This window comes from Heterocephalus glaber, unplaced genomic scaffold, assembly GCF_053883595.1.
Source record: "Heterocephalus glaber isolate CG9 unplaced genomic scaffold, H.glaber_assembly_v1.0 deba00000768, whole genome shotgun sequence".
In the NCBI taxonomy this organism is placed as follows: domain Eukaryota; kingdom Metazoa; phylum Chordata; class Mammalia; order Rodentia; family Bathyergidae; genus Heterocephalus; species Heterocephalus glaber.
Window position 1 is genome coordinate 9,002,612 of NW_028258162.1, and position 26,701 is coordinate 9,029,312.

The window sequence follows — 26,701 nt, forward strand, 5'->3', positions numbered from 1 at the left end:
GAGACCAGGAATGCTGCTGAGCCCCCTACCAGTGAGTCATTTGGCCCCAAGGTCGAAAAACCTTGCTTTAGACCCATGCTACCCAAGTCACGCGACCCAGGAGGGTAGCTAAAAGGAGGAGTCTATTTCTCAAAGGAAAATCCTAGTAGAGTTCAAGAGAAGGGGAGGCGGGGAAATAACTAAAACATGAATTTTGATATATGTGAAAAAGATGAAATGAATGTACACCAAAATATTAACAGTAATGATCTTAAGGGCCAGGGAATTAGCTCAGTGGTTCCGGCGCCTGCCTCGAAAGTGCAAGGTCCCGAGTTCGATCCCCGGTACCAAACCAAACCAAACCAAACAAAACAGTAATGATCTTGGAGATGGCATTCAGGATTTTTTTGCATACTTCTGTTTTCTAATCTATCTAAAACAAATGTGAAATATTTGTGAAATTTTAAAAACCACTTGAAAGTACAAAAAATTCACCAAATGATACTGATGTCATCCAAATTTTTATGCTTCAGAACAAATGAATTTTACAATGCATGTTTTACGTGTTGTTATTGTGAGATATTAACTGGTGGTCTGCTCGCTTTCTCTTGACATTATTTCATGTAGATAATTCCATAAATCCAGAATAGGTGACATTTGAGTGGCTATGTAAAGTTTCATTGCATTAGCACGTCAAGATTTACTTAGCTGCCAGGGACAGTGGCACATGCCTGTAATCTTTTTGGCAGGCTGAGGCAGGAGGATCAAAAGTTCAAGCCCACAGTGAGCAACTCAGAAAGCTTGTCTCAAAATAAAAAATGGTTGGGATTGTAGCTCAATGTGAAAGCCCTGGGCTCAATCCCCAGTCACACACACACACACACACACACACACACACACACACACACACACACACCCCACAGATTTATTCAGCCATTTCCTGGCCGTTAATAATTTTAGATTTGTCTACCATTAGGAAAAGCATAGCTGTAAACATTTTTGCAAAAACCAGTGTTTCCTTAGATATTGTGTTTTTTTTGAGATTTGCTCCCAAAAAAATAGATTTAAAAAATGAGGAATCGAATGAGTTCTATGACCTACATAGTATATATTGTTACTTTCTTTTGTTCTGTTAGCTTTGGTTTCTAAAAAACCTATTATTAATGATTTAATATGCATGAGGTAATATATGGAGCTATTTTAATTTGCAATTCTCTCATTATTATAGAAGCCAAACACTGTCCCAAGCATTTGTTCACTATTTGTGTTTTCCTTTGTGTAAACCATCTGCTCATATTCTTTAAACCAGCTGTCCAGACAGACCTGACTACTGCCCATGTAAGTGATATGAATTTCCCTTACATACATAACATTACGTGTGTATCTGTTGCATTTATTACAGACATTACCTACAGTTATCCTTTTGATTTTTCCAATTTGGGATTGTTTTCTGTTCCCTATCTTGTGGTATGTATTCATGCTTGCATTGAAATTTTTCATGCAGCCTGAATTTACTGAGCTTATCGTTTGTTTTGTTAGCAACTCTTTTTGTTACTTATTGTCAGGAAATCCTTTTTATTCCAAAATGGGTGTGAGTAACATTGTTTTATTTCATGTGTGCGTGTGTGTGTGCATGTGTGTATACACATATACACATCACATTTAACTCAAATTAATTCTTTTCACAGTGAATTATCAATCTAAGCCTCAGACACTAAGATTAGTTTGCCTGTACTGCCAGAAACTTTCCTCCAAATATACATCGAATAATTGTATATCTCTTTGTTTATAATAAATTGAATGTGTACTAATTTAGGGATGTTCCATTTTATCTGTTGGGCCTATCTTTCTGGTATTATTCTAGTCAGCAGATCATTTTGATAACTGGTCTTTGATGAGTTCCTGTAATATCTGGTGAGGCTACTTCTCCAATATTACTGTTATTACAACAATCTACTCACTTTCTTTCTAGTTGTTGTTTTGTCAATTTCTATGAAGTAAGTCATTGTGATTGTAAATGGTATTGCTTAAATCTATAAATGAACTTGCACATTATTTAAATCTTTACTATTTCAGCTCCCTGATCACCAGGAGAGGATATCTTTCCATTTTCTACCAAAAGTTGTATAATAACAGACTTACGAGAGTTCAGACCTTATCTGAGTTATAGATCTGGTCTACTATTCCCATTTCCCAGTGATTAAACCAAGGCCCTGAAGTTGATCTAAAAATCTATGCACAATGGGGGAATAATTGAAAATTGAATCCAGAGTCTAGGTCATACTATAGTTTGTCTATTAATCCACCCATTTAAGTCTTCATTTACTGCCGTTCAAGCTTCAAAACTACCTCTCACAGCCATTTATTTGATATGTCCCAATTGGTTAGTTTCTAAGAACTCTCCAGAGTGTGGGAGGGCCAAAATGAGCCTTTGGGCAGATGCAAGCGGACCGAGCCCCTTGGTAAGGACATAGGTACTATGCACAGCTCATGCATTGCATAGCTTTTTCTTAGATGGTTGTAAGTGGAGAAAAGCAAGTTGGCTTTTGAACTGATCCCCGATTTTGTCCTTTTAGGGATTTTTTTTTTGGTACCGGTGATTGAACTCAGGTCCTTGCACTTGTGAAGCAGGTGGTGTAACCACTAAGCTAAATCCCCAGCCCCTTTTAGGGATTTTATTATCAATAATTTGTATTGTGCTTATAGTTTGCAGAGAAGTATGTTAGGCCCCTTCATGTCTTCCATTAGTATCAACACGTGAGCCTCATCTTCACCTATGCCAGAAGATTGCCAGTGCTCTAGCATCGTGACTAATTTGCAGGCAGGAAGGATAGGAAGAGCAAAACCTGGTGCCGAATCAGCTCCTCTTTAACTAGTTTCCCTAGTAGCCTTCCAGGGATTTCTGCTTATTTCCCAGAATTGTGTCATTTGCCAACCAAAGGAGCTGGTGGGTATGACATTTTAGCCAGACGCATTGTTACACTCAATAAAATCAAAGGCATGGTTGTAACTAGGGAGAGGAGACTAGCTACTGCCAGGCCACCAGTAGTGTGTACCACCTGGAGTGTGAACACACACCAGCAGGGAGTGTCGTGTTCAGGTGAAGACCATAGGGCCATGAGTGTGAGATCAGGGCATGCTCTTTGAGAGTAAACTGGATGCAGAACAGTGGTGGTGGGCAGGGGAGGTTTCAAGCCAGAGAGGGCCTGGGCAAAGACAAGGCAAGAGTCCCCCCACAGGTTTAAATGCCAGTGGTGGGAGGGATGGAGGGAGGGACTCCCCGTGTCTGGAATGTCTTTCTGGGGGTGTGGGAATATACAGAAATGCAGGCGTGCACTGGTCATTAACTGTTTCCCAACCCCAGTGTTCCTCGTTGAATCTTCATAACAATGGCTAACATTTATTAAAACCAACTGTGCACAAGAGGATTTTCCTATATATCATCTTTAATCCTTGCAAGGACCCCTTGTGAGAGATAAAGATGCTAAAGCTGAACCGGTTTGGATATTTGACCAAGGCCATGCACCTTTCCAACCCATGCTGTAAATATGCAGGATCCATATTTTCCCCACAATGTCACAATGTTAAACTTATTTTTGCATTTCTTTATTGTTGAGATTAGGAATTAAGATGGGTGAGTTAAACGTCTCCTATTCCTTAATATTTTATTAATTCTAAATTTTAGAGGGCCTTTATAAACTCTCCAACTAACTAGCAATATGATCCTGGACAATACACTTAACCTCCCTGGATTTGAATTGTTTCTTTATTACTGAGCTATAAAACCAGACAGATACTGCAAGAAAAGAACACTAGAGACCAATACCTCCTGGGAGCAAGGATTAAAAAATCCTAAAAACTTAAATGCATGAAATCCAACAATACATAAGAGATAAAGTGGGCTTTATTACAGGCATACTAAGGTGGTTTAACGTTTGAAATTCAATCAACAGACTAAAAACAAAAACAAAAGTATGATTCTACAATAGCTGCAGAAAAGCATTTTACAAAAATTCAACATCGCCTCTTGATAAGAACTCAGTACATTACAAGTAGATGAGAATTGGGCTGGGGATTTAGCTCAGTGGTTCTGCCACCTGCCTTGGAAGCACAAGGTCCTGAGTTAGATCCCCGGTACCAAAAAACAAAAACAAAAAAACCAAATAGATGAGAATTTCCTCAATCTGATAGGTATCCTTGAAAAACATAGCTACTTTGAAACTTAATCGTGGAAGAATGAATGCTTTTCCTCTAGGATCAAGTACAACACGAGGATGTTCACTCTGGAAAGGAAAAAAAGGGAAGACGTTTGTACTGAGAGCTTGTTTGCAGGTTCTAGCAGGGGAGTGCAGCTACTCGTATACCCTTGACCGAGGAAACGGTCCTCTGCGACCGACCGAGCGCGCAGCTTCGGGAGGGACGCACATGGAGCAGTGAGGGAGGAAGGGAACACCCCCCTGACCAGCCAGATCAGCCGAATCAACCCTGGTGATCAATGGGGTGACAGATGTCGCAGCCAGATCGCCCTCACACCCACGTTTGTATTGAAATAAAACTCTTTCTTTACAGATGCCATGGTTGTCTATATAGAAAATCCATTAAAATGTTACTAGAATAAATGAGCTTGGCAAGATTGTGGAAGACAAGATAAATATACAAAATCTACATACTAGCAAAAAAGCAATCAGAAATTAAAATTAATTAGAGGACATGAAGGGGCTGGGGCTGCTGCTTGGTGGTAGAGAGCTTGCCTAGCAAGTGTGAGGCCCTGGGTTTAAATCTCAGCATAGCAAACAAAACAAATCAACACAACGACAAGAAAACAATATTACAGCATCAAAAAATATGCTTCAGGATAATTCTGTCAAGAGATGTGCCAAGATCTATACACTGAAAACTCCAAAATACTGCTGATGGAAGGCAAAGAGATCCTGTAGAAGTTGAGGGGTGTATCTTACTTAGGAACTGGATTCAGTACAGCTGTGATATCAATTCTCCCCAAATTTATGGACAGAGCCAAGCAATCCCCATCAAAGTTCAAGCAAGTTTGTAGTAATTGAGGCCCTAAATCTAAAATGTATGTCAAAATACAAAACAACTAGAACAGCCAAAACACCTTTGAAAAAGAATTTAATTATAGCATTTATACCACCTGATTTGAAGTCCAATGATCATGATATTGTAGTCGTAATGTAAAAAATAGACAAATTGATGAATGGCACAGAATAGAAAGTCCAGATATAGATTTGCACATTGACAAAATGACTTTCAACAAAGAATCAAAAGCAATTCAGGGGAGAAAGGGTAGTCCTTTTACCACAGGATGTGGAAACACTGATGTTGAAAACAAACAATAAAAAAGTTGTCATATATAAAAGTTAAGTCAAAATGAGTAGTAGACGTATATGTAAAACCTAAAACAATAAAACATTCAGAATAAAACACAGAAAATCTGTGTGATCTTAGATTAGGGAAAGAAATATGATACCGCAAAATATAATCCATAAAAATTTGATAAATTGGACCTCATCAAAATTAAAAACTTCTGCTCTTCCTAAGATTCTATTACAAAGCTGAGCGTGGTGGCACACGCCTGTAATCTCAGCACCCGGGAGGCTGAGGCAGGAGGATCACCACAAATTTGAGGCCAGCCTGGGCTACACAGTGAGTTCAAAGCCAGCCTGAACTATATAAGGAGACCCTGTCTCAAAAAGAAAAAGAAAAGATACTGTAGGAGATAGAAAAGACAAGCCACAGAATGGGAGCAGAGGCACTCTGTGAAGCAAATATTTGACAAAGATTTATATCTAGAATATATAAGAACATTCACAACTCAGTAATAATCACCTAATAATAAATAGGCGATGAAGTTAGACACCTCACCACGGAACATACGCTCATTGCAGTTGAGCACATGGAAAAGCTCATAATCATTGGCCTTGGGGACCGTAAAGTAAAACCACAATGAGATTACCAAAAAGCCTGCACATTCACATCGTCAAGGGTGAACAGGAAAGGCAACCCTGACGCACTGCTGGAGGGACCGCAACTGCGACAGTCACTTGGAAAACAATTTGGGTCTCTCTCTCTCTCCCTCCCTTCCTTTCTTCTTATGTTTACCTTATGATGTAGCCATGCTGCTTCTAGGTATACCCAAGAGAAAAGACTGCATCTATCCGCGCAAAGGCTGGTACAGGCATGTTCCTGGTGGCTTTAGTTTTAAGAAGGAAAAATGGGAAGCATTTGGTGAGTAGACAAACAGGAGTTTGGTAAATGGAATACTACTCAGCACTGAGGAAGGATGAGCAATTGCTACATGAAAAAAAAAAAATCACGCAGGCCTGTCAAGATCATTATGCTGAGCGGAACAAGCCAGACGAAATCAAGCACAAATTGTATGATTCCATTTCTATACAACTCTGGAAAGTGCAAACAAACTGAAGCCGGTCGGTGTCTGGACTGATCAGCAGCTGGCGCTGTGTCCTGGGGCGCAGCCCGGGTGTGTGTGGATGGAACGGGCACATCTGGGGCGCTGCCGCAGACTGCATGCCGGAAAGGAAGACCCCGGGCAGGAGGCGGTGTACATCCTTCTATTAAGCGACAGGCCTCGGGGCCGCTCCGAGAATGTCCTATCCCGCGGCAGTTTTAGGGCTGCAAGCAGGAGGGGCCGAAGCAGGAGGGGGCGGAGCGGGAGGGGCGGAGCTTCCCAGCAGCGCGGTGGGGCCGAGGGCCTCCCGCTCCCGGACGCAAAGTAAGAAGCAGGCCGGGCTCAGGCGCCTCCCACGAAGAGCGCAGTTACCCTTAGCCCGCCCACCGCTGCCTAACAACACTTAACTCGCACTTATCCGATTTAGTTATTTCTGTTAGAAATATATCCGTCTGCCTGGAAATTCCCTTTCGGGGGAAGGGAGGCAGGGAAGGTCGGGAGCCAGAGGACGGGGCAGGGGTCACCGGAGGGGGTGACGGAGGGGAGACGCGGGGGAGGGGAGGGGGCGGGGCCTATACAGGGGCGGAGCCACCGGGAGCCATGGCCCGCCTGCCGCGAGCGCTCCTGCTCCTGCCTTCCGGAGAGTGGCGGGGCCGGGTCGTGCGGGGCCTCGCGGGGTCGGGGCGCGGGGACGCAGGTAGGACACAGCCTGGGTCCGGCGAGGGGCCGGGGACCGGGAGCTGGGGTCGGGGACAGAGTCCCGGGAAGGCGCGTCCTCGCCGCGGGGAGCGGCGTAGGACTCGGGACCTGGCTGGTCGGCCCTGCCCTGTCCGGAGCGCACCGGGCCGGGGACCCCGGGGTCGCGAGGGCCCTGTAGAGACGCCGGGGGAGCGCGCGTGCCCTTGCGTGCGCGTGCCCCGTGTGCCGTGCGCGCCCCTCGGCCAGGGGTTCGGACGCAGTAACAGCGGCCTGGCTCACCCGAGTGCGCTGATCACACCGAGGGCTGTGCCCAGGCGCACGGTCCGGCCGGCTGCGCGCCGCGCCGTTGAGCCCCGCAGGGTCTCCCGGGGCCGCCCCTCCGGCCGAGCTCAGCCCTGCGGCCAGTGGTGGTAGCGGAAACTTCTCCCGCTGGAGCTGGGGCTGTCAGAAGGGGCGAATAAATTGCTCTGGGATCTGAAGTTTTTCCGATACATACCAGAGCCGGGTAACTTACAGGTCTCGGAGCTTACTCTAAGGGAATAACACGGGGGAAGAACAAAGCTATATGTGCTAAGACGTGCTTAAGAGCGTTACTCTTAGCAATCGGAAACTGGCTTCAACCCAGATGAGTTAAGGGAGACCTAGGTAAATCTGGAAGTTCAGTTCAACAAGCTCTTAGACACCCGTTAAAAATGATGCCCAGGTAGTACTAATATGGTTAATGGCTTGGTTGTCGATGCACCCAAATTTGAGTCTTGGCTCCTTCTCACTGGCTCTGTCTGAGCTTGGGCTGTTAAGATAAAATACCGTAGACTGAGTGGTTTAAACAACAGACATTTATCCATCACAGTTCTCGAAGCAGAGGCATCCAAGAGAAAGATGGCAACACATCGGGTGCCAGGTAAGGACCCCTTGCTACCTATCTGTCCTTGTAGCCTTTCCCACAGCCTGTGTGCAGGGAGAGAGCAAGTTGATGCACATTGATCCTACTAGGAGAACCCTAACATGAGAGCCCCTCTCAGGATCTCACCTGTGTAAAGTAGAAAGTCCCATACAGATTACAAGTAAAGGAGTGGAGAAAAATAAACTACGCTTATAAAAAGGAAGCAGGAGTAGCTAGCTACACTTCAGACAGAACAGAGTCCAGAGCAAGGAGAGTTAGGGGCATTGCATAATGATAAAGGGACCAGTTCCTCAAGAAGATATAATGAGACTTGAAGTGTGTGCACCTAACAACAGAGCATCAAACTATGGGCAGCAAAAACTGATAAACTTGCAACGAGAAAAAGATGAATGAATCCCCTATCATAGTTGAAGACTACTCCAGCACCATCTTGTCAGAAATGGACAGATCCAGCAGGCAGAAAATTAGGAATAGTATAGTTTAACTCATCACCACCAACTGTGGATAATGGACCTCTCTAGAGTGCTGCATGCATTGGCACCTGAGGACACGTGCAGGTTAGAAAAGAAAAAAAAAGCAGTATGAACGTGAGAGAGCAGAGCATGGAAATGCCAAGACAGGAGAAACCGTGCCCTGAAGACTGGTTCAGAATGACGGGTGCAGAAGAGAGGGATTGAAATTGGCAGCCCTGACTAAGGCACAAAGGGCACTGGAAATCACACGAGGGAGACTGACTCAGATACTCTGACTTTCAGAGTATTAGGTTTCACCAAACAGTTCCGGGCTGTGAGAAAAAAATCAGAAATGGTTGGGACAGGAGGAAGGCATACATGTCAGCAAATTTTTGTAACAATGTGTGCTGGAATAAGGGTCTGAGAGTGAGGAGAGAGAATGCACAGGTCCCTGAACCAGCAGGGCTCGGTGTGGAGAAAAGAGTCACATGGCTGATGCCCTGGGTTCCCAGCTTGAAACTCCCTGAGCTAGCACACACAGACGAGCGGGGTGTGGGCTGCAGCTCAGTGGTAGTGTGCTTATCTGGGGTGCATGAGGCCTTGGGTTTGGTCCTAGGCACCCCCAAAAGAATTAGGTTGGTAGGTTGGGTAGGGAAGACTGTGAAGTTTCTCTGTGTGTTTGGGATGGGACATCCAATGGAGCTACCAGGTGCTGATTACATGTGGGTCTGGAGTAGCAGAGAGATCTAGGACAGAAGGAGAAACAGATATCTGGGAGTCCTCACCATGTCCTAGAAGCTGGAGCTGTTAAGTGGAGAACAGCTTAAGTGTCTCGTGTAAGGCTGAATGGTTGGTCTTCTCCCTCGGAGAGACCCAGCACATCAAGATGCGGGTGGCAAGGAGGAACTGCCACTGGGTCCTGGTCCTTGAAGAGGCGAAAGGAGATGTGATCCTGAAGAACAACAGCACAGAAGCAGAAGGGGTGGTCATCGTTTCACTGCAGCAGTGCAGGAGGAAGGATGTGAACAGGCGCAGATATGTGGTGGTCAGGAAGCAGGAAACAGATTTCCCCGGTGACAGTTTTGGTTCCGCCCAAGTGGCATCGTCTGCTGGAGTAGGAGGGACCTGGTGGAAACTGTAGTTTAAGGAGAATAGAAGAAAGTTTAAAAAGCCAATTGTGGAGCAAGGAATAGAGCTAGATAAGGACAGAGAAGAAAAGCCGCCATTCATGGAGACCCCGGTGAGCTTACGCTGAATTCATGATAACTTTCTTTCACCGAGGGTTTTAGAATCCCCTGACGATTTGTGCTCGGATTGGTTATTATTTTGGTGGTTGCAAATGTGGTGATTTTTAAAATTCTATCATTCTTTTTCCATCTATTACTTGGCTGCCTACATGATAAGTGAAAATCACGGGCAATAGTAATTGTCACACACATGCATTTTGCTTTGGTCCCAGGAGGTGAGTTTCTGAAAAAAAGTATGTTAACTGAGCTATATTTTCATAGGAACATTTCAGAAGTATGTTCTATAGTAAGAAAGAAATTCCTGTAGCTTATAAAATGTATATTTAAAAAATCTTGTAATATATTTAACGGTTTAAAAAACCTTTAAAAATATAAATAAGCATAACCAATCAACACTGTACAATCTGAAAATACAGAAAATTGTGCAGTATTACAAACTGGTGAGGAAGAGAGTCTTTTCTAAAGGATTAGTTATGACTATTTTGAGATCAAAAATGAATTTCAAATATAAATTCATAACATGTTTGATATATGGGACTCCACAGCACAAGTGTTTTTTGTTTGGATTCTGGAGATTGGACATAGGGCCTCATGCATGCTAAGCACACCCTCTACCACTGAGCTGTAGCCCTGGCCACTATCAACCGTTGTTTAACTTTTATCTTCAGCACCATGGGCAGGTTCCTAACCCTTTGGGGCCTCTATTCTCCTTTGTCAATTGAAGAGTGGAGAGATCATAAAATCCTTTCGTATTCTTCATGTTGGATGATTAAAACATTTACCAAGAGAATTGTGCTTTCAGCATGCTTAAGCTAAAGAGAATATCATCTTAATTATTTTGTTTATGCTCACCCACATAAAAGTAATAAGACAGAAGCTAAAGGAAGTAGGAAAGAGGAAAACAAAATATGGACTTTATCCCCAAAGCATAATAGATTATGGTAAGTCTCAGTTTCCCTTTCAGAAATAGATAAGAGTCTCTACGCCAGAAGATTTTTTAATAAAGATCTCCCGTGACAAACAAAATCAGAGATATCTTTATAAACCAGCAAGCGAGGAGTTTAATAACGTGCTAGCTCAGGCTTGTTTTCTATCCAATCCTTCCCCTACTCCCAGCTGTGTCCTGACAGGAAGGCTTCTCCAAAAGTGGGAAAGGAGGCGAGGATCAATTTCCTGCTCAGGTGTCTGAGAATATATTCTGCATTATTACACATTTCAGCTGCCTCTTTAGCTCCTGTGCCCCTGGAGAACTAGAAAGCTCGCTCCCTACTTATTACTGATTTCTTATTAAATTACATAGTCAAAGCATTTTGTACCTGAGGCTTCAGGTTCCTGTGAAGAATGAAGTGTGGCGGAGAGAAGAAGGATAGGATTATTCCGCCGGAAGATGGTGCACTTGGGAGAAAGGCCAGGGAAGGAGAGTCCGTTGTGCTTTTTTTTTTTTTTTTTAATAACACAGATTTCCTACTTAACAATCCAGGGTCTTTTCTGAAGCGTGAGCTGACTCTCACCGAGGCTGAGTGGCAGAAGAAACTGACGCCAGAGCAGTTCTGTGTCACGAGGGAAAAAGGAACCGAACCGGTGAGCTGAGCCAGTGGACAGCTGGGCTGGGGGTGAAGGGTTGGAACAGATCGGCATCCTCCGCACGGATGTGGTCCTCCAGTTCAGTGGCGGAATCCCAGAGCCTTCCCTGGCTGTCACCTTCTGTCCTGTCGCCTCCGTTGTCTGTTCTGGGTTCCAAATAAACTTCCGGTCATTTCGCCACTGAGCCCCGTCACCTCCTCTTAGCCTCTGACCGTGCAGCCGCCAGCCTCCCTGCCACAGCGCTTGTTCCTTGCCCGGTGCTCCGGTTAGGCCGAGGTGTACCTCCACAGCCGCGCGAGCTCACAGCTGGGGCTTCGGGAGGGGACTGGGTCTTGGGTGGGGTAGTCTTCGAGGAGCTGGTCGCAAGAGGTGCGTCACAGGGGCGTGACCTGGCGGGCTCGTGTTGGTCCCTTCCCTCCCTCCCCACCCGTCAGCGGCTCTCCTCCTCCAGGCCCTTCCACCGTGCCCCTCTGCCTTGGAGCCACCGCACGGTGGGCCGAAATCTTTACAAACTGGGAGCTGAAATAAGCCTCTCCGCCTTTCACTTGTGGCTGGTGTTCTCCGCAGAGAGAAAGTAGCTAAGACTCGGGCCATCCCTGTCCCGTGCCAGAGTCTTTTACCACCGCTGACCACACCACTGCCCAGCTCGGAATCCCTCTGGCTTCCCACTGCTTTCAAGGAAAGAGACAATACTAAATGGCTAATCAGTTCCTGACAGCTCTGCCCCAGATTTCTGACGCGACCTCACAGCCAGCCAGCTCCCTTTTGGGTCTGCACTGCACTTCCTCCCAGCCTTGGCTCGCCCCGGGGGGGGGGGCTCCCTTTCCACATAAGGGCCCTGCACCCGGGTTTCTCCCCCTTGCCCATGCCCCTCCCCCTAATCAACTCAGACCTACATTTTACTCACTTTCTTAGGAAGCCTTTTTCTTTCCCAAGTGAGGTTCACTTCTCCCAGTTCTTTTCCATCATAGCATTTGTCATTACTGTCCGTGGGGCCTGGCAGTAGTAGGCAAGCAAAAAATAAATTTTTGTGAATATTGAATGACTGTTTAGAGGCGGAAACAGTTCCTTAAACTGTGTTCACCAAGCTCAGCTGTCCTTCCTTTCCTGAGAGAGCAACCCTCAGCCGTTCGGCATTATAACCATTTTTTATAGTACTGCTGTTTTTATCAAGTGGTCAATCTTAGAAGGAAATATAGCTGCTACAATGTAGCTATTGAACTCTGTTACTAGATATTTTCATTTGCAAAGCAGTCCCAGCCCCACAGGCCACCGTACAGTGGTTTCACCATCTTGTAGAATATTTCTGCTTTTACCTGCAAAATTCAGGCAGAAAAGTCTGTGTGCACACAGCCTGGTAATGACGGTCACATCAGTCTCTGATACCAGTGTCCTCGGACCCACCAGCAGATCCCAGGGGATTCTCAGGAAATGCCAGTCTTTTCCAACTTCTGTGGGCAGGGCTTGTTTTGAGAAAGTTTTCCCTGGGAAGAAGGCCACACTCACCATCATTGGAGAGGCTCAGGGAGCCACAGGCGGTAGTCTGAGCAGGTGCAGGGCAGGTCTCCTGGTGACCTCAGCCAGCCCCGACTCAGGTGCAGAGCCCGGCAAGATCTGCTGTATGTGCAGAGCCTAGACATGCAGTGCCTGACGTTGAGGAGAACAAATCCGTGGGCTTCTGGAACAGATGGTACCGTGTCCTCGGTGCATGTGGCCATTCTACAAAATGAGTGCCACCGTTACTTTAAATAGGGTCATAAATCCCTTTCAGCTGTCCACACTGAACTTTTAAAAATATTGCAGAACTGCAACCCTTAGCTTCTTTAGGCCAAGGGAAGAGCAAACATGAAATCTTCCTACCGGGTGACTCCAAATTAGGCGTTCGTCACTGTGTTTTTAACTGGGCTGCCACATATGCTGCTGCTCTGCTAGCTCAGAAAGCGCCTGCACCTGGCTGAGCAGTAGCTGAGGCCTGGCGCCAACAGAGGGGGGTTTTGTGCAGATCCTTCTCTGGACGCAGTCTCCTTAGCAGGTCCCTGCTTGTACCTCTGGGAAGAGGGACTCGCTCTTTAGACCTCTGGTTACTGATTTAGTTTAGGCAGCAAGAAACACCACCAAGATAGAAAGAGGGCAGGGCAGAGACACCAGGTGGGGCTCAGGCCCTGCCGAGGGAAGCCCTCGCCAGTGGCTGTGTCCTCCCCTGCGGCGACCACTCCTGCAGGCTCCCCACACTGCAGTGGGGTCTGCTCATAGCTCAGCCTGCCCTGGCCTCTCCTGCCTGCCCAGCATCCTCTTCCTTCTCTACCTCGTCTGGCTGTCCTTCCCATTGTCCTGAAACATCCTTACATCTTTTCATTTCATCAACTCTTACTTATACTTAAACATTCGGCTTAGTGTTTTGGCATTTTTCTATAACAAGCACCAGTCAGCTGTGTAATGTAATAATAAAAGGTTCAGAGAAAAAGACCTATTCAATTTAGACTGTATGCAGTGCTGCAAGCCTTCGTGGAAACTCCCCCCATGGGGAAGGGTCCTGAGCTACCAAACCCCTTGCCAGTTCTGTGTCGTGGCCACCATCATGCCAGGTAAGTGCAGCTCACGTGTCACTCCCCACCGAGGCAGCAGATTGTGTGAGGACAGAAACTATGAGTTTGCCGTTGTTTTCCCCACCTGCAACATTAGCACACAGCCTGAGGCTTGTTAGCACTGAGTTTGTACTAGATTGGCAGTCATTACTAGAATGAGGGCTGTGGACATGGCTGCATTGCAGAGAGCTTGTCTAGCTTGCTTGGGTTCCTGGCTTCGAGCCTTAACAGTGCAAATAAAGAGATATTAGAATGAACAAATGGATAGGAGTTGAGTTTGATCTTAAGTAAGTGATAAGACTCGTATCAGGTTGAGGGACAGGAAGGAGGATACCAGGAAGCCATTCATACAATACTGGCTAACAATTCCTTTTTATTTGAATTTACAATTTTTATTTTACTTACTATTCCTTGCAGTCCCCTGTCACTTGTGCCCATCTGTCCCCTGCAGTGATGAAATTGGATTTGAATCTTACCATGCTGCCTGGTTCCTATCAGTAGGCTCTTCTAGATCAGCCTGTGGCAGGGGCTCCTTTGGCAAGTAGGGCCAATTGCCCAGGGTGGGGGCGTAAAACTTCCTTTCGGGCACAGATGCTGTCCAGCCCACTGCTGGGAGGAGGCATTCAGGGGCTGGGCTGGGAAAGGCCAGCTGACCACCTGCGGATGTCTGCACCTGAGTGTAGGGTTTGGAAAAGGAAAAACATCCAAGTGGTCTCATCTGGCAAGCTCAGTAGGTTAATTTGAAAATGTCCTTTCTGCGTCTTGCTGAAGCCATGCTGCTGGTGCCACTTCAGGGAGTCTGGAGGTTTCTGAGTTGGGAGATGCAGAGCAGGCCGAGAGGTCCCGCTTGCCCCGAGTGGGCTCTGTCCCCCAGGGAGCTGGTGGGTGCTTCCCCTCCTCCTCTTCCCCATGGGATAGGGTGACCCTTCCACCAGGCACTGTGGTGCGGATCCTCACAGCATGTGCAAGACTTTCTTTTTCCAAACTTGTCTTTGACAGAGAAAATGATAAAAGGAATTGGGCAGAAATGACCTTTGTAAAAGACAAAAGCCAGTGTGATCCAGTTTGCAGAGTAACGTTGAGGAAGAATTCTTTCTTCTTGGCTTGCTCGTGGGCTCATGTCCCTCTAGAATACCTTTGAAAACCTGAAAAGTCCTGAAGACACCAGGAGCGTGGTCACTAAATAAGTAGTAACCTCGTCCCTGGGAGGACCTGGCTCATCCTTTTGTTGTGCCAAGCGAGCCGATAAATCATCAAACACCAACGACAAAGTTAAACTGAAAGGAGTTTATTCACGCGCGCGGACTCCACTCCCTAAGTGAAGTGAAGCCCTGAGTCCAGGAACAGCACAGGGTGTTATAGCAGCATAGCTTTTATAGGTGTTATTTTAAGAAGAGAAGTTCAAGGGTAGATTAACATGTTTTTGACTAGTTGCAAAAGTATTTTTCACAACTCAGCTATCTTGCTGTTTTGTCAGGTTGGGGCAATCTACAGTAAAGAGAGGCACCAGGCACTATCTCTTTCCGAGAAGTGATGAAGCAAGTTTACAGAAGCAGAACAAGCAGTTACAAAAACATCTATTTTATAAGGGGAGGGGCATGAGGGGGCATTTCTTGGGTTTATCCTGGTCTCACACTCTAACGTTTGCTGGATGGGCAGCATCCTCCCTGGCTCCATTTCACTGAACTGTGCTTTTTTGCATTTCTATTCGTCCCCCTCTGGCTAGGCAAGCACTCTCCCCCTGAGCTACGTCCCAAGCCCTTCATATTCTATATTTAATTGTAGATTTCAGAGTATTTCAGACAAGTATTTAGGTTTCTGTTGTTTTAACTCTTTCGAAATGGGAAACTGAAATCTTACTCAATCACAAGGGACGAGACACAGCTTTCTTGCTTTTTCATGGACTTTGATGTTCTTGGATGAAAGGTGGTATAGAAATACAAAGCATTCTTAATGTCACAGTTTGAATATTTGACACAGTAAAGGGCCCGGCTGTAAGTAAACCTGCAGGCTGCTTCACTGGGTGACTAATTTTTCCCTCTGATGATGCTACACTTTGTCAAACTGGTACAGAAATTCCTCAATTTGGAGACTTATTGTGGTTGTTTTTGTTTGTCTGTCTTTGGTTTTTTGCCACACTAGGCATGGAACTCAGGGCCTTGCACATGCTAGGACAGGACTCTAGCACTGACTCTACCCAGACCCAGCCCTTATCTTGGGGTAAATCTACGGTGCCACCTCCTGCGGGTGATATGGGAGAACTGCACATGACGTATCTCGCTCATTTGCAGCCTTTCAGTGGGGTCTACCTGGACCACAAGGAGCCTGGAATGTATCACTGTGTGTGCTGTGACAGCCCCCTCTTCAGGTAAGATAAGGGACCCAGTGCTGGGGGAGGGAAGGAGCCTCCCTATCCATATGCTCTGGCTCATTTGGAGTCTGGAATAAATATATGCTTTCTGGTTCGCGGTGCTGAGGATTGCACTCGAGACCTCGAGCTGCCTCTGCTGCACCCAGGCCCTCCTTGGATTTGAACTGCCCTTCGCTCTTGGCATTGCTGCAGTCAGAAGAGCTGTTTATACGAGAAGCTTGTCCGCATTGGCTTTGTCCTAGGGTTGGGAGCGGTGAACGAGCCCTCTTAGCTTACGTTCTTCCTTTAGGTCTCCCGGAGAAAGAGCAGATAAATAAAACCTTGGTGGGTACCTCACGATAAAGCTATTGGAGTTTTTTAGAGGGAAAAATATTTAAAGAAATCTAAGTCGTAATAGAATTTGCTTGACCATGTGATTAAAAGTATACCTCTCTCAGGGAAAATGGATTTATAATTTAATTTAGGAAATGTACAATTTTATGAGGATAGATTCCATACAGTGCTTGACAGTAGTGAATACCATGCCCTCTTCCGTGTAGCTAAAAGTAAATTTAATTGTCCCTTGATTTCAAAGCCTCTTTTAAGTCAATCGGGATTTAAAATCTCTCCACAAAGGCTTTTTTGTTTAGAGATGCAGGAAACAGTCTTTTAAAAAAGTGGATTCGATGAAAAAGAAAAACATCTTTGAAGCTCTATTTTTCAGAACTTCAAAGATGTTTTCCTTTCTTTTGCGTCAACCCTAAATTGGTTTAGAATAAAATATAAATCAAGCCAGCTCTGTGAATCTTCCATTAGGCAGGGTTCCTCCTGTCCTCTGGGCTTTAAGCAGACGGGCTTTCCTGGCCAGGCGGCTGCTAATGGGGACTGCATTAGGGAGGCCAGACCCACTGCAGGGACGAGGAGCGGTAAGATTGATTTTCCTTCATGCGCGGAGCCTGGAGGTTGTGGGAACTGCTGAGGAGGTCTTGGGGAGGAAGCCAGCCCTGGACGGCGTGGGAAGAATAAGAGGAAGTTCACTTTTACAGTGATGTTAGAGAAGCAGACCGTCCCCTGGCCTCACACCATGGCAGTCAGCAAGGAAGACTCTTTCATGTAACTTCCTAAGACTGGGGACCCTCTCTCCGGAAGCAGGCAGTCACTTCTGCAGTGGATCCTGCTGGTGCCCTCATCTGGTTCAGTTCGAACTCTGCCTGCCTGGAGGAAGTGTCAGACCCTGCAGGCCCAGGGCTCTGTCCCCAGGGGTCACCCTGCCACCCGTTTGCACTCCAGACACCCATTGCAAACTCCAGGTTTAGACTTGTGTTTCTGACCCACTGGCTGTAAACTGGCGTTCCCACAGCCCCCTCCTTGGGTACAGTTAATTTGCTTGAGCAGCTCACAGAACTCAGGGAAACACTTACGTTTACTGGTTTAAATTTTATACATATATATTTACTTTGTGTTTTGAGACAGGGTCTCCCTGTGTAGCCCAGGCTGGCCTTGAACTCTCAGCAGTCCTCCTGCCTCAGCCTCCTGAGTGCTGGGTGCCACAAAGCCCAGCTCTCCTTAAATTTTTCTGTTTTTGTTTTTTGTTACTGGCTTATCATAAAGGATATTACAGAGGCCATAGATAAAAAGATGCATACAAGGAGGTATGAAGGAAGGACGCAGAACTTTCATGCCCTCTCTGGGGACACCCTCCAGTTGTAGAAAGCTCTCTGGACTCTGTCCTTTTGGGGTTTTATGGAAGCTTCATTCCATAGTCATGGTTGATTAATCATTGACCATATTTGACCAGGTTAACCTTCAGCCCTTAGTCCCAACCTTCTACACCTGCCTTGCTTTTTCCGGTGATAGTTCCCACCCTGCAGCTACCTAGGGGCTGCCAGCCAGGAGTGGACTCTTTAGCAGACAGAGGATACTGTCATTCTGAAGAGTCCAGGGGTTTGAGGCTTTGCGTATGCCAGGAGATGGGAGGGGTACCAGATGCGCACTCAGCAGTATCACAGCAAAGAATGTGAGGCCCGCATTGGTGTCACCCACTCCTTGTCCTTTCCTTCAGGGAAAGGGGAGAAGGAGGACCTTAAGTTGGCCAGCTTGCTCTCAGCCAAAGGACCTTTCTGGAAGTGTCATTGTCTAGCCATCGGGACGACGTTCTGTGCCTGTGTTTGGACCATGGTGACAAAAGATGCCGAGCCCCCCTCCTGAGGGCACGCTTCCAGGTGTTAGGCTTTGTTCTTCAGCTTCATTGGTGTCCAGTTTCCAGATCTGTAAAGAGAAACCCTTGTCACGACCCCAGCCCTCCTTTGTCCCCTAGCTGTGCAGGCTCAGTGAAGGTCACAGAACGATGGAGCAGGCAGGGACCTGAAACGCTAGCAGAAAGCTCTGCCTGACAGGACTCGTGGTGAAGATGGAAACTGTGTGTCTACTGTGGCCATGGTGGTGGCTGCTCAGCACTTGTGCCTAGGAGCCTTGGAGATTCGGGCTGAAAAGCTGAATTTTTCATGTTAGTTAATTTTAGTTCACTTAAATTTAGAAGGTCACATGTGGCCAGTGGCTACTGTATTAGCACAATGCTTGTTCAAATTAAGAAAGTTAAGTGGTGAATCCCAGGTCACTGAGGTAGCAAAACTGCCAAAACTAACAGAAACACCAGCTGAGTCTTCAAAAGCCTGTTTACCTTGTGGCCAGTTCACTGAACCACCAAATCGTGTTTCTTTTTAAACATTTAGTTTTAGTTGAAAAAAAATTTTTTTTAAGAATTTTCGAGTTTGTTTGTGTTCCATTTTCTTGTGGCTGCTGCTGTTCCAGCTAAGACTGAGGGAAATAAGAACATATCCTCGTGTGGGGTCAGTTTTCCAGTACTATAACACATACCTGCTCTATAAAGAGAAAAGGTTCTGGCGTACAGTTTCAGAGCCATGATTGGTCGATCCTCTTTTGCTAAGCTCATCATGACTGGGGTGCATGGCGGAGCAGAAGCACCCACCTCAGAGCCAGGAAGTGAAGGAAGGAAGAGGGGCAGGGGTCCTATAATCTCCTTGGAGGGCACACTCCCAGGGACCTGCACCCCTCCAATGAGGCCCCACCTTTTAAAGGTTCTTCCACCTCCCTCAGTGCCAAGGTGGGTACCACAGCTTTAACACATGGGCCTCCAGGGGATACTTACAATCCAAACTATTGCGGTTCATAAGAATCATTTATGTTCTGGGATATACTCTTTTATTTTTCAGTACAGGGAATTGAACCTAGAGCCTTTGCACTGAGCTACATCCCCAGCCCTTTTTTTATTTTTTATTTTGTGACAGAGTCTCACTAAGTTAGCAGTCCGAGCTTGAACTTGTGATCCTTCTGGCTCAGCCTCCCAGAGTGTAGGATTACAGGGCTGTGCCACCATTCCGAGATAATAATATGCTCTTCTTAAAGATGCACTCATTCACCATGGAGTACAGAAGGCTGTCTTTGTACATCCTGGCTCCTTTGCAGTGTGGCCTTGAGAAAGTTTCTGAACCTCCCTGTGACTGGATTTCCTCACATGTAAAATGAGAATAGTAATGGTACCTAATCCATACAGTGGTTGTCTTTCATAGGGGAGAAGAATCACATGCACAAAGAGAATACCACGTGAATACAGGGCCAGAAGTTGGAGTTAGCCACCAGCCAGGCAGAGAGCATCCCAGCCACCTGTGAAACTAGTATGGGGCACTCGATGAAAGCTTCCTGGCTGACAGCTTAGTGATTCCTGCCCTGTAGCATCGCAGTTAGGACGTTACAGTTGTGACATCACCATGGAAATGCAAGAGAGAAGAAGCCACAACTTCTTGGCCTGTTATCATAAGCACTGGGCTCAGCACTTTGGAAATAATCCTCACAGCCCTTTGAAGAGATGTGAAAACTGGTGCTTCCAGGTTTCAAGTAACTTGTTCCAGGTCACTGTCTTGAGTCTGTTTCAGAGGGGACACTGTACTCATAGCAGAGCAGTCTCATCTCATACGTGACAGTGCTGGATTCATGTTCTACGGAAGCCTCTACAGCACACTCTTCCTCAGGGAGGGAAGCACTCCAGCAGTGAAGGACCCTTCTGGGCGTAAGCCAGGAACTGTTCTTCAAGTACACCATTTTGACAGACCCTTAGTAGCTCTCCATGGTGCTGTTATTTTCATTTCCTGTGAGGAAACTGAGTCCTGTGAAGATTAAGTAGCTTGTCCAGGTTCTGCAGCTGCCAGCGAGACTATGAGGCTCTGGGTCTCCAAAGTGCATGCTGTGATCTGAGTTTCTGTAAGCCACGTTGGCAGTGGCCTGTACCTGGGCACTCCAGCACTGTGGTGCCAGCTCTCTGAATGGCAGGCAGAGGTCCTGGGGAAGACAGCCAGCCTCTGGGGACATGGCCGGCCAGCTTCACCAGCAGGCTCCATTCCAGAGCCTCATTCCGAACCACTTCTGTCAGACTTACCGTAGTCCCCCATGGCTGTATTGTCACTGGAACGAATATGGTGCACATTCTTGGTGTGTGTGTGTGGGGGGGTCATGGGGATTGAACTCAGGGCCTTTGCACCGGCTACACCCCCAGCTCTTTTTTATTTTATTTAGTACTGGGGATCGAACTTGGGACCTTGCGCTTGTGAGGCAGATGGTGGCACCACTGAGCTAAACCTTCAGCCCTCCCAGCTCTTTTTTAAAACTTTATTTTGAGTCAGGGTCTCACTGAGTTGCCCAGGCTGGACTCAAACTTGTGATCCTCCTGTGTGAGGCTCCTGAGTCCCACCATGCCCAGCTACAGTGTACATTCTTGGGCATTTGCTGCCCATCCTGGTTAGAGACCTCACCATCCTGGTGAGGATGTTAGGGTCCAGAGTGTATTCCAGGATGTCAGCACATTCCCCTGGGGATTCCAGACTGCCCTGCCAAGCTTGGAATTAAATGGCATTGCCCTCCTCCCCTGCCCCTCTGTCTCCCTGCTTCTCCACCCCAGAAACTGGTTCTGGAAAGGTTTATTAAAATGTATTGTGCGACCACATTTGTCAGGGTCATCAGTTGTATTAGCTTGTTGTCACTGTGACCAAGTACCTGACACCCACGACTTAAGGGAGAAAAGGGTTGTTTTGGCTTGTGGCTTCACTCCGTGCTTGGCTGGTCCCAAGGTAGAAACGACCGGAAGGGGCTGGCGGAGTGGAGCTGTTTGCCTCACGGTGGCCAGGAAGCAGACAGAAGGGTCTGAGAACAGGATGTACTGTACTCTCCTCTTCTTTTGTTTTTCCTGTACTAGGGATGGACCCCAGGCACCCTGTGTCACTGAGCTGCATCCCCAGCTCTGTGTGTGTGTGTATGTATGGGACAGGGTTTCACTAAGTGCCCAGTCAGGACGCAAACTTGAACTCCCCCACCTCTCCTGCCTCAGTGCTGGGATGACAGGCGTGTGTCACCCCATCCAGCCAGCACCCACCCTTCAGTCTGTGCCCCGGAGACCTCCTTCCCCGAGCTGGGCCCCAGCTCTTAACAAGCCCCTTTAGCTGTGAACTCATCAGTGGTGCCCTGCCCTCCCAAACCTGCAACTCTGGGTGCCTGACTTTGGGGCACACTTAAATCTCAAAACGTGAATCTAAGACCCAAAGGAAACAGATAGCTCGGTACAAGTTCACTTTTCACATAACATTCTGCTGTCCTGCCTGACCCAGAGAACTGAGTAATGTTGTTTAAAGACCCTCAAAGGAATGGTAAATCTAATCAGGGAGGGCTACGATTGTCAGCTACCACCACGTGCCTCTGCTGTTGTTTTGGGGACCCTGGAAGCCCAGAAAGAAGCAGCAGCAAGCCAGATAAGCAGAAACTAAACAAAAGAAGAACCTTTACAGTATGTGATCCAGAATGGTTTTCATCTGCTAGTCATTTAAATATGTATATTGGAATCTCTAATTGGCCTTCGTATTTAGGTTTTCAATCTTAAATGTTGTTTGTTAGGACTCTCCAGGTTCTGCTAATTGCATTAGTAAAGGTTTATTGTTTTCCATGAAATGTTTTAATGACTTTTTATTAGTCTTAGATTCATTCATTTAAAAAACTTTATTCATAATTCTTTATCAAAATTCCTTTAATGATCAGTCATTTATATAATGTTGAGGATATGGTTAAAAGATGCTTATGATGGTTTTCCCTGAGACACAGTGGCCGAGTGCATATTTTTGTTTATTTGTTCTGGTCTTTGTATTATTTGGTACTGGGCATCAAACCCAAGGCCTCATATGAACTCAGTCCTCTTCCACTGAGATGCACCCCAAACCTCAGGTATTTTTGAACCCTTACAAAATGGTCACAAAGAACCCAACCCAACTGTTCAGACTCTGCTAGTTGGGCCTGTGTGGCTCAAATTTCATGAATATCTGTTGTTATAATGATATTAAAACAATAGCTATGGATTTATTTATGTACCACGTGTCAGACACTATTCTAAACATCATATGCAGAAAAGATGGCAGCGAGTCTTCTCAGCAACCATGTGAGGTAATAAAGCCATAGCTATTTGGATGCTGAGGCTTCAGAAAGTTAAATAAATTCCCAGGGATGCACAGATGTAGCAGAGCATGCATTCCTACATGAATCTTTGGGAAATCAAGCCCTCACTTCTAGAGGATACACCTGTGCTTCTCACAAAGGATCCCTGAGGATCCCCAGGATCTACGAGGCACTCCCTTTCCCGACACAGATCCATCCGCATGTGCTTGCATCCTTTTACTTTTGGTGCTGGGAATGGGACCAAGGCCTCGGGCATGCAAGGGAGGCCTTCCCTGCCGGGCCCCAGCCTCTTCCTGAAATTTAATCAGAACATTGCAGCAGTGAAGGTGTAGGCACGGAAGGACATTCAGTTGCCTTTTTTCAAGCCAGGCAATGGAGAGATTCGTGAAGTTGTAAATCAGTGCAGCCCTTCTCGCTCAGAGTCTGTTTCATTTTGGAAAAAACTGTTGTCCAAAAGTGTTGTGTTAACGCCATGGATTTATTATTTTTCATGACTGCATGTGTAGATCTCTGTTATAATTTCTAATTTGCTAAGTATCGATGAATGCACCCCAGTGGGCAGAAATGCTCAGAGACTCGTAGTGCTTTTGAGGTGCAGAGGGGTCCCAAGCCCAGAGTGCACAAGACTCATCCCACTGTCCTTCCCCTGGTGGAGCTTTGCTCCCAGCTCTGCTTCCTTCTGGGCTCAGCATCTAGGTTTTCAATTATTCCCTGTTCTTTTCGTGTTTGTTCAGTTTCTGCAGGTTTTAATTTTCAATTATTACTCAGGTAGCATCATCTCTACCATCTTAAACTTTTTAAAATCTGTTTTCCTAATGCCATTTACAGGAGCTTATGTGATAGGACTCTTAGAGAATGAGGTCTTTGTTTAAATTGTGTGTGTGTGTGTGTGTGTGTATGTTGCTGAGGATCGAACCCAGGCCCTTTGCATACCAGGCAAGCTCCCTAGCACTGAACCACATCCCCAGCCCCAAGAACGGGGTCTTTGGTGAGTCAGTTTGCCTGTTGTCCTCCTCCTCTTCCTGATAGCTCCTGTGCCCCACTCCAGGCTTCAGTGTCTGCATTAGTCAGCTTTCCAGTGCTGTGATAAAATACCTGAGACAAACAGCTCATAAGCAGCAAAGGTTGATTTTGAATGTTGCTGTGTGGCTTCTAAGCCCGTGGTGAGACAGCAGGACATCATGGCAGGGAGTTGCAGTGCAGCAGGGCTGCTCCCTTCATCGGGGTCAGAAGCAGAGAGAGGACAAGGGGGCCTGGGGACAAAGTGGACCCTTCAAGGCCACACCACGGGGACCTACTTCCTCTACCTGGGCCCACCTCCCACAGCCACTGCCTCCTCAGACCCCATAAAGCTATGGCTCCAATACCCCCCCCCCCACCCCAAGGTCCTACTTTCGAAGGCCTTAGGAACAAAACCTTCAGCCCATGAGCTTGTGGGTGGCATTTCAGATCAAACCTTCGTAGTCTCACCAGACCCTGGGAAACTTCCTGGGTGGTCAGACTTCGCTGGAGTGATGGACACAGCGATTATTTATTAATAATCACAAGGAACGTTCCTGAGCACCTACCGTGTGCTCCCCACTGTGCTGAGCTTTGTACCACACTCCACCGAGCACCCCCTAAATCCTCAGAATGTCCCTGTAGAGTAGATATTATTGTCCCCATTTTACAGGCAAGAAGACCAAGCCTGTGGGCTGTGGAATAGTCACCTAATTTCACACTGCTAAGAAATAGCAGGTGGGAGCTTTGAATACCTGTAGGCAGTCAGGCACCTGCCCGGTGCTAAAAGTGGCTGTTTCATCAGATGCGACATTTCTCTGATGGCCAAGATTGTGCGGACCTCCCTTGACTGCTCTTAACTTCTTTTTGATTTTCCCTTTTCTGCATTCGGAACACATGGGCTTGATCTGCGGTTCCCAATATGCAGCACCGTTCACAAAGCTCCTCGTGTTTTTCGGTCCTTTAGATCGGACATGGAGAAAGAAGCCACTAGCATCAAAGGAACAAGGCCCCCTTGCCCCTCGGCCAGGCCGTGTCTAACAGTGAGGTGCAGCAGGGACAGTTTTTGGAACTGATTGTTCACGGAGCTGAGTTGGGACCTTGGGCAGAGGAGAGGCAGCATGCAGGCCCTGCCGGCTGCTGTGAACAGGGCAGTGGACACCCCTGGCATGTTAAGCACAGCGCCTGTAACAGCCTTGTTGTGATCCACAGCTCGGAGAAGAAGTTCTGCTCTGGCACTGGATGGCCTTCGTTTTCTGAGGCTCATGGTACATCAGGCTCCGACGAAAGTCGCGCAGGGATCCTGAGACGCTTGGACACCTCCTCGGGGTCGGCTCGTACAGAGGTCGTCTGCAAGCAGGTGGCGTAGTTTGCTTTGGCTGGTTTTCTCAGTGCCACGCTGAGTGCTGCCTGTCCTTGGCACCACTGCTGATTTTCCATGAGGCACTTTGTCCTCGGCGCACTTTGGACTCTGCTGGGTGCTGCGGGTGAAAGGCTGCCTGCGCCACTTTCTCCAGTGCTTTGCCTGGCTCTCGCCTTCCCCTAAGATGGAACAAGCCAGGGGCTGAGGGAGAGGAAGGGGCTGCCCCTGCATGTTGCTCTGAGCAGGAACAGGCAGCAGGAAGGCCCTGTGGAGTTGCACCTCCTGTCTTCCCTGCTCTGCGTCATGTCACCCTTGGGCAGGCTGCTCAGGTGACAACAGCACCCGGGTCCTTCCGTGCGCCTGGTGGGAGGGAGCAAGTTAAATCCTGACAGCAATTTCATTTTGATATCCTTGGGTGCTCACATTTTCTGTTGCATCAGTTTATATTATAAAGCAACAGAGGCAAGTAGGTAAAGTATCATTTTGCCACCAATAAAGAAAAATAATAATGCACAGTCTACAACATGATTGAGTACTCGTTCAGGAATTGTGTTACATTTTACTTGCACTGGGCCAGTTAATCATTGCAATGGCTTTGTTATGTAAGTATTATCCCCATGTCATATATGAGTAGTAAATCAAGGCCAAAATTTAATACTCTGTTGATTTTCTTACTGGGAAGGTAGGACTATTCATCACTGCTGTGCTCTGTGTTCTTCTCTCTTAATTGAATTCTGGTGCAAATTCTGCTTTTCCTACGCAGATGGTAAGCTCTGGAGTGGGGTGGCGGTGTAGGGTTCCTCCGTCTGGTTTCCCAGAAAGGTCTCTCCCGTGAAACTGATAGCGGCTTCTCCCCTGCAGTGCGAAGCTCATCTTGGCCACGTGTTTCCCGATGGACCCGAGCCGAGCGGTCAGAGGTTTTGCATCAACAGTGTGGCCCTGAAGTTCAAGCCAAGCAAACAGTGACCGTTTCTAGCAGTCCCCTCCCGGGCTGCTCCTCAAGCAACCTTGATTTTCATAATTCAGGTAGATGATTTCTTTTGTGTGCTGCAAAGCCAGGCTGCTTGCTGTTGGCTCCAAGCAAGTTATAACTTCTCTTATTTACCTGTGGTCTGGCCTGACACCTTCTTGGACCATGGAATTTTACCTGAGGGGAAGCTGTTTCCACCACTGCCTTGCAAAGGCCTGGGGTGGGTCAGCAGGGTGGGCCCTTGTGGGACATCAGGAGGCTGATGGGTAGAAGTTCCTGCAGAATGACCCTGAACTTGCCACTGTAGTGAACTCCTCCAGGAGCATACGATGCGGAGCCCTGAGCCATCCCAGCATTGTGGAGCAGATTCGGGGAGAGGCTGAGCTTTGCTTAGCACACATTATGGTGACCATATGAGTGATATGTTTTCAGATTTTTAATGTCTCCAATATTCTACTTTTGCCCCTACCACCCACAAAGCAGCTCCAATGTGGGCCTGTTAGATTTTGTTGATTACAATGAAATGTTCACCTTTGTACCTTCTGCCTACAAAGTTAAACTTTAAAATGTTCAAATAGAATATTTACTGAAATCAATGTTTGCTTTTTGTCTAAGCCTATGAATTTGCTCTT

The 26,701-nt window shown here is 46.8% G+C and overlaps 1 protein-coding gene and 1 long non-coding RNA gene across 10 annotated transcripts; one reads left to right on the top strand and one right to left on the bottom strand.

Moving 5' to 3' along the window:
* Positions 1 to 3,865: 3,865 nt before the first annotated feature.
* Positions 3,866 to 15,314, bottom strand: LOC106010650 (uncharacterized). Of its 6 annotated transcripts, none has more exons than XR_015449673.1 (6): positions 14,283 to 15,314; positions 12,609 to 13,011; positions 12,200 to 12,288; positions 11,025 to 11,648; positions 9,247 to 9,596; positions 3,866 to 4,262 (listed from the first exon to the last, which is right to left on the bottom strand). It is a non-coding gene; the product is annotated as an uncharacterized LOC106010650 (long non-coding RNA). The 6 variants fall into 6 exon arrangements; XR_015449672.1 differs by having other exon boundaries at positions 14,354 to 15,313; XR_001184414.3 differs by having other exon boundaries at positions 13,153 to 15,313.
* Msrb2 (methionine sulfoxide reductase B2) lies at positions 6,674 to 26,665 on the top strand. Of its 4 annotated transcripts, none has more exons than XM_087207241.1 (6): positions 6,674 to 6,730; positions 7,956 to 8,006; positions 11,189 to 11,289; positions 16,169 to 16,245; positions 24,949 to 25,096; positions 25,961 to 26,665. In XM_087207241.1, the coding sequence occupies exons 2-6, from the start codon at positions 7,985 to 7,987 to the stop codon at positions 26,063 to 26,065; spliced, it is 453 nt and encodes a 150-aa protein (XP_087063367.1). In that variant the 5' UTR covers positions 6,674 to 6,730; positions 7,956 to 7,984; the 3' UTR covers positions 26,066 to 26,665. The 4 variants fall into 4 exon arrangements, with proteins under 4 accessions (XP_087063367.1, XP_004859975.1, XP_087063366.1 ...); XM_004859918.4 differs by lacking the exon at positions 6,674 to 6,730 and adding an exon at positions 6,970 to 7,103; XM_087207240.1 differs by lacking the exon at positions 6,674 to 6,730 and adding an exon at positions 7,340 to 7,621.
* The last annotated feature ends 36 nt before the right edge of the window (positions 26,666 to 26,701 follow it).